We start from the raw sequence: 7,858 nt of genomic DNA, 5'->3' as shown, positions 1-7,858 counted from the left end.
AGAATTTGGGAAAAACTTATACTTTTCAAATTTTGAAATTGAAATAATCGGAAGTATAATTAGTTACCCAAACTTCCGAATATGGGTTGTCTAACATTCTATATTGGCCCTTGGAACCACCTAGAGCCAAGGCGTGGTTTGTTTTGAACTTGCTATATTCGGAGGATAATTGTTTTGTAAAGTCCCGAATGTACGATGGCCCAAAAATCAGAATTTGGGAAAAACTTATACTTTTCAAATTTTGAAATTGAAATAATCGGAAGTACATAACATTATATTGTCTTCCGAATAAATACTGGCCCCAAAATGGGATTTTTCCTATATCAGAAATTTTGAGATTTTTCAATATATATATATATATATATATTTGGTAGTGAGTGTACTTCCGAATACTGTGTGTCTACTTAAATATATTCGGGAGACAAAAAATTCATTAAACTACCGATTATTACCAGTTTGTATCCAGGAAGATATGACCAACAATATTCGGCCGATAACCATCAAATATTTCTCCCGAATACTGTCGATGTTCTTGAGAAATGAAGAACACGACTACATTCGGAAGTAAAGGAGCATGAATATCGCCCGAATCTGGATAAAATAACCGAAAACCCTAGAATTATTTTTTCTTGATTCGCCGAATTAAAGCGAAATAAACCCCAAAAATGATAGATTCTTACCTAATTGGGGCCATTTGACTTTGGAGCGGAATTTTTTTTTTTCTTCCACAATCGAAAGATAATAGGAAACTGGAAGAAGAAGAGTTGAAATGAGTAGAATTGTTTTTGATTTGGTTTTCATACAGTTTTACCATAAGGGCATTTATGTAACTTCAATATCATATAGGGTATCCCTTAACTAGAGTCTTTGGCTGGGTATAAATTGATGGCCCCTAAATCCTTTGGGGTGGCCCCTAAAAACGCTAGGCTAATTTAACAAGGACATATCATGCATTAACATAAATAGTGGATAAGGGGTTTCTATGAATTAGTTCTTAATGACCCTATTTTGTCATGTAGCTATAGGCCCCAATTAAATGGGATAGGCCCCAATTTAGCCTGGTTTTCTTTGAGTAAGATAGTAGCATCGTCTGATGCAATTCTTGTTAGGTGTTGGATCAGCGCATGTGGGTGTAGATGGAGCCAATAGTGATTGCTCAAGTCTTTCTTGTATGTGCCTGCTTCCTTGCTGTTTGTTTGACCATGTGTAAGGGTTGCCAGAAAACCCTAGATCAATGAAACCGTTGGCGTTGATGACTTCTCTAAACAGTTTTGCATGGCCATAGTTAACTGGTCGACCACCTTTTTTTTTCCCTCTTGGCATAACACTTTGTTGAAATCACCCATCAACAGTAATACATGAATAGTGGACACTCTTTTCCTTTCTTGGATCAGCTTTTATAACACAATACACAGCGAAGAATAATTTTGCAGATAAATCGACGCATATAAAGAAAACAGAAAACTGAACAAGTTGGGGACACTCAACTCTCTACAGATTTAACTACCGCTTATAAATAGAAACACGAGCAACTGGAATCATTGCTTCGCGGGATTATAACGTGTCACTCACCACTGGAAGCAACCAGCAAAACCTCTCTGTAAGTTTGTTCTCTCTCTTTCTTTCCAACTCAAACAAACTCAAAAGAAAACCTCAGAACATACTCCCCAACATTGTTCCGCAATTGTAAACTGCTGTCTTTATTACTTTCCAGGTCTTCGCTTACTTTCAACAGAGCCCAACTGCCTCCCATTTCGGTGCAGAGGTGCTCCGCCAAAACCATTCGCTACTTTCCGTGATGGTGATGGACCAACCGTGGTAATTGAACTCCTATACAAAGCACTGTCAAAAACATGTCAACTTTATAAGCACAGCAATTGAAGATAGTGAACATTTGAACATAAGCACTGAGCTTGCTGAACACAAGATTGTTTGAAGTTATACTCAGAATTATATAGTAATACTAGAGTACACGATAGACAATTTTTTTTTTGGAAAGATATAGTAAGTAGTTAATTACCTTAAATCTGGACTCTTTGCTGCCATTTTAGGCTGAGGTTTCTTGATCTTTGACGCAATTTTAGTGGGTGTAGTAGTGGGAACTTTTGGAGGATTGAATTGCCAAAGCATGTCTGGTTCGGAAGAATCACTGGTGGCAGCCTCAACATCATCTGAATCATCTGTAGTTGCTGTGTCAAAACGACTTCTTTGAGTGTCATACTCTTGGTGGCCATCCTTTTTACTTGAATCCACAAGATATCGCTGGTAAAAGGAGTCTGGCAACTGCCTATTATCTCCTTCCCAATTCGCATGTTGGTTTGCATCTCGTAAATGAAATGACTCCTGCTTGTTTACCATTACCTTATCTACCCAATCCCCATTTCCTCGTTCTCTCTCATCCTCCCTCTGGAAACCAAACCCAGAACTGTTGACCTGGGGCCAGGGAGGCGAGTTTAACTCTTGCAGATCAAAAAAAAATTTTTTTGGTGTTGACGACGTAGAGTTATTCCATGACTAGAAAAAAAGAGGGTATAACTTAGCATAATAATCAAAACATTCACAAAGAAGATAAAAGTATGAAAACAAACCAGACACCCAATAATATATACTGCTAGCATTTGAATTTTGAGTCTCTCAGCTGAGGGTTTGGCAACTTAACTAAAACAGAAGCTTTGATAAAGCTCATACTGAATTGTGCGTTATAGACAATTAATCACAGTTCTTAGGAGTTAATCCCAGCAAATAATATTATCAGTTTAATCGAGGACTTGAACAATCAGGTCAAATAATATTATCAGTTTAATCGAGGACTTGAACAATTAGTAAAAATCTCAATAACTATTAGAACGATTGTTCTCTTAGTCACTAACTGATCATTTATGGGTAGTATAGGCTTTGCAAGTGTTATATATCTTGTTAGCCTGGCCAGGGGATGAATTCAAAGGTCCGAATATAAATGCAGTTTCACCCAGTCATCAGATGGAATTATGTCCATTCTATCCCTGTCCACATCCTAAATGGGAATAATTTTTCGTAATTATTTGCAAAGAACATAGTAAAACTGGGTACAAGATTTCAATGGAGTGGTTACCTCTAAGTTCCCCACATCCTCCATTGGCTGCCTTCGGTTGCTGTTTCCGCCCAACATATCTCCTCCAAATTGTTTGTTAGGATACAGTGGTGATGATACACAAGCCTTTATCACGTGTCTATCGGGACTGTTGGGTTGAAGGAGCTCGGCACTCCCACCGTCTTTCCTTGCAAGTGCTGCTTTAAGACTGGCAATCTAAACAAGCAAGAGAAAAGTATAAGCATGAGACCAACTCTATGTGAAGAATTTCCTACAAAATCGCAAATGAATTTGAAGAAGGCAGCAACAATAACCTGATCTTTTAGCTCTTTGACTTCTCCACCACCTTCTTTGTTCTTTCTGGCAGCACCAAGCTCCACTGTGGCGACCCTTTCCGCAAATTTGAGGGTACTAATTGTTTCCCCAATGGCATCCATTTCAGGACTTATATGTACAAACATAAGTGTCTTGGCTTGTCCACCTAATATGTGGTAAGAATAAGATACTCAGCATCTTAGCTAAATCCTAATTATATTCTAGACCAAGAAACGAGAAACAAGGCAATAGCTTTATCGTACCAAGTGAATCTTGGAGCAGTTGTGTGAGTTTACTATTTCGGTAGGGAACATGTGCATTCTTTTGGGCGAGAGAAGCAATTACATCTCCTAAAGCAGACAGTGACTTATTAATATGCTGAGCCTCTTTAAGTCTATCTCCAGTCACCTCAGATTTGTTAACTCTTTCACTCCCTGCAAGATCAACCAAATGCATGCATCCCCGAAGAACGGCCCCAGATGCCAGGTCTCTTCCTTGAACATGAACAGTCAAGCAACTACGAATACAAGAGAAATCAAGGAAAACAGTTAGCTTAATCTCCAGAAATTTGCTCAAAAGAAAACCCCTGTTAACAACTATACCTGTGAGAACGACTACTACGGTCATTGAGAGCTGTCGCACCTACTGCACGGTTCCTATGTCCAATATCCATCAGCTCCATAACGTCAGATGTTGATGCAACAGGAACAAGGTTCGCATCAGGCACATTGAGTCCCTCACGTGAACTATTTCGAATTTCTAATGTTTGCAGCAGTTAAGGATAATCAAGAAAATATGGGTGTAATGAAGTAAATGGAACAAAAAATCAAATCAGTAAATAAACAATGAAATCTGATGAAGGATATCTTTTGGTAAGTCCATCTGTAACAAGGAGATCTCTAACTTGCTCGTTATAAATCTCAATCATCTGAACAGAAACATCATATCTAAAAGTGTCCTTTCTTTGTTCTGATAGATGAAACAAATCACCCAGTGCTCTGTAGTTTACACCTAGGCCGTCTTCTGTGAGTTCTTTAGGACCACTCTACAAAAACAGTCACATGAATCCACTATTACTGAATAACTGGATTTTTTTTTTAAGCAGCGAAAGTATCCACTCATTAATGAAAACTAACCCAACTTTCACTCTAATGATGTCTTACCATGGTGTAGGTTTTTCCAGATCCTGTTTGACCGTATGCAAATATACATACATTGTAACCATCAAGAACCGAACGGATTAGTGGCTGGGTATCTGCGAATACCTCCTCTACAGTAGGGAAACCTTACGAGTTAACAAAAGGCATTGATTAATGATTCAAAGACATAAATGTGAAGCAAGAAAAACATAGCAACCTTGAGTTGCAGCTGGACCAAACACTTTGTTGAAGTTGAATGACTTGTGTCCTTCTTTTCCATATTTTGATGGCACGACAATCGTAATGTTTCCTTCTTCTATGTGTACTACATTGCTTGATCGGTTTGGTTGTCCAGGTGGGAAGGGCCTCACTCGACAGTATACCCTAATACTTCCTAATCAAACGGAAAGAAGGAAATGGGAAAAATTAGTGAGAAGAACATAAGTTAATTATACTCCAGAAACTGTTCGTGATCTTTACCTTTAAGGTCTTGTACTTGGTTGTACAGTTTACGGTTCTCCTCCAGAACTCTATGATATCCGGAAGCAGCCTGAGCTAGGCCATGAAGGTGGTTACCTGTAAAAGAAAAGAATAAGTAAAGAACCTAAAACCGCAAATTGAAAACCAAATATAATGTTAAGGGCCTTACCAAGATTACTGAATTCCTCGTGGTACTTCATTTGCATAAACTGCACTCCCGCTTTTGTAGTACGTAAAGTATGTCTCAGTTCCTACAAGAGCCAGTACCATCAACACCATATTCAGAGTGAGATCCAAAGAAAAGAATGTATTTTCTCCATTTATACCTGAATATGTCTTGTTTGTTGGTCAAAAAGCACTTGCTGCTTCAGAAGCCGGTTTTTGGATTCCTGACAACTGATGGAGTTTTCAAGAGCAGAATTTACTTTTGTTAACTGTGCAGTGTGGTGTTCTTCTGCTTTCTTATGAACAAGAACGTGTTGCTCTTCCTCTCGCTTAATCTTTAAATCAGCAGAAGCAGATGTCACATTTTATATTCAAATTCTACAACCAACAGTTCATAGTAAAGCTGAAAAACAAAACAACAGTCTACCTTCATATCACCAGTAGGAACTTTGGAAAGAAGTTTGCTGTTGTTAGATCCGATAACCTCAGATGTTGTCACCTGTTCAATATGAAACAGTAAACAAATATCAAATGGAAAACCTTGATAGATTTGAAGAACCCGTATCCCTCAATAGTTACTACTGTCTTTAGTATTCAATCTACAATCTGAACCTAGAGTTGATTTTCCAGTGGCATTTGATGTTTATAGACTTTGATGGAGCTATATCATTACTTTTTCTTTTCTTCGTCAAAACGGACTACCATGAGATGTTAACAAATGCATATAGAAGCTTACCGATTCATTCTGGGCCACAAGGCGACGTTCGAATTCCTCCATAACCTTGCCAAGCAACGATTCAACCAGCTGTATGTGCAAAGAGTAGTATTATGTGCACGTTAGAACCAATAGCTTTAATTAAGAGGCTAGAGTTGGAAGAACAGGTAAACAGTTGCAGCAATTACTAGACCTACCATAGGAACTTCATCAGGGTTCTTGTCTGATAGAACAGCATGAACAAGCGTATTTAACGGACGATTAGTCTGTTCATCAAAGTTTAAGTAATTGATTAATACTCGTTTAACTCAACTCAACTCGAAGAGACCAATTGGGTATGCAAATAGTAAGGAACACCAACCATATCAGAAGAATCATTGGCATCCAAACTTTTCTCATTTATAGACTGAGTCCTTGACAAGGAACCACCTGTAAAGGGCTCTGAATTTTTACGCACAAAACTTTTTGTTGAGATATTAGGTTTCACATTCCCACCATATTTGAATGCACCATTACAACCAGTCAGTTTCCAGTCATTGTAGGATTTAAGTGCTAAAATACAATTCACAATTCTCGCCGACTTCCCTCCCTGAAAATTACAAGCAAAAAATAAATGTTAAACACACACTAGCGTTCATTTGAAAATCCCATTGATCCATTTCAAATTCTCAACAACCTAATGTCCCCTAACTGACCAATTCTCCAAAATTTGAGGCAAAATTTTCAATTGAATTACAACATGCCTGTTCAAGATCAGATGCTTCAAAATTTGGAAGCCCCAGTTCTTGAATAACTACAAGGAAATTCCTGACATTTTCGAAGTACTGATATGCAGATAAAGCAGCACCATCAGGTACTAGAACAGAATCACACGCACTTTCCACCACCTGAATCACATTCATATAAACCCCGATCAAAAACTAGTAAAAACACTAGAAGATTGAATTAAATTTTGGTTATTTCTTTCGGAATTGTTGTTTACTTTTGGAACAGCACCAGGTTGAATCTTGTTAAGAACATTGCAAATAATTAATCCACTTCTTAATCCAAGCCTAAACTCCTCTTCAGATGGCTCTGCTGGTAAATCTTTAGCTCCCACAACTCCAACCATCTTTCTTAACCATCCAGCTGCCTCATATCTTCTCATTGCTAAAACAAAATCAAAATGTTCAAATTTTTAATTCCTCACAAAAAAAACACGAAAGAAATCAACATTGAAAACAATTTTTTCCAACTCAAATTCTCCCAAGTAATCCAAAGAAAGAATCACAAGGGATTTCCTCCAAAAATCGATGTGACGAATCAAACCCAGAAAAGATATACAGTATGATCTAAAATGCAAGAAATTGGTACCTGATTCTTCTGCTTTTCTTGAAGCTAAATCTGAATCACACGACCTCTTTCCATGTTGTTGAAGAACATCTTCTACGAAGGATAAAATTCCTCCCGTCGTCGCCATTAAATCAAAATATACACAAAATTTAAAAAAATAAAAAAATTCTTCCAATAATAATCAAAGAATTCAATTCAATGTCATCTAAAACCTCTCTACAATCTATCTATATCTCTCTGTATCGGATTATAACACAAAATTATGGTGTCTGTTCTTGAAGAACTAGATCTTAAAATTAAAGTTTTTTTTCTGAAGAGGAAAAAAAATATGAAATCAAGTGCTTTTCTTTTTTCCGTTTTGTTTTTGAGTTTTTGGGGTTTCTTTCTTCACTCTCTCTCTCTCTTTTGTGTTCTGTCACTCACACACTACTAACTCTACTTTCTTTTCTCTCTTGTTCTAATATCACTCTCAATTCCGAACCCAACTCCGAGCCTCTTGGTTCGGAAGGTTTTGATATTTAAACTAAAATTTACTCTTTGTTTCTATTTTTTTAGCTGTTTACCGAAAAATTAATTTATAATTTTGAATTACTAGCCGTTGGATTCGTATGACTATGAGGGATGTAATTAGGTGAAAAGTAA

General features: G+C 37.3%; 1 protein-coding gene across 2 annotated transcripts; it reads right to left on the bottom strand.

Annotated features, from left to right (window-relative positions):
- Positions 1-1,355: 1,355 nt before the first annotated feature.
- On the bottom strand, positions 1,356-7,651 carry LOC113336751 (kinesin-like protein KIN-14I). Of its 2 annotated transcripts, none has more exons than XM_026582422.1 (19): positions 7,238-7,651; positions 6,867-7,033; positions 6,628-6,771; positions 6,246-6,473; positions 6,082-6,150; positions 5,906-5,974; positions 5,597-5,668; positions 5,331-5,504; positions 5,174-5,255; positions 5,005-5,100; positions 4,742-4,918; positions 4,549-4,655; positions 4,252-4,430; positions 3,988-4,149; positions 3,649-3,902; positions 3,385-3,551; positions 3,092-3,286; positions 2,021-2,514; positions 1,356-1,830 (listed from the first exon to the last, which is right to left on the bottom strand). In XM_026582422.1, exons 1-19 carry the CDS (start codon positions 7,341-7,343, stop codon positions 1,704-1,706), a joined length of 3,069 nt encoding a protein of 1,022 aa, XP_026438207.1. In that variant the 5' UTR covers positions 7,344-7,651; the 3' UTR covers positions 1,356-1,703. The 2 variants fall into 2 exon arrangements, with proteins under 2 accessions (XP_026438207.1, XP_026438206.1); XM_026582421.1 differs by having other exon boundaries at positions 1,356-1,842; positions 7,238-7,650.
- Between the last annotated feature and the right edge of the window lie 207 nt (positions 7,652-7,858).

This window comes from Papaver somniferum, unplaced genomic scaffold (assembly GCF_003573695.1).
Source record: "Papaver somniferum cultivar HN1 unplaced genomic scaffold, ASM357369v1 unplaced-scaffold_154, whole genome shotgun sequence".
NCBI classification, from domain to species: domain Eukaryota; kingdom Viridiplantae; phylum Streptophyta; class Magnoliopsida; order Ranunculales; family Papaveraceae; genus Papaver; species Papaver somniferum.
This window is presented reverse-complemented; position numbering and strand designations above follow the sequence as displayed.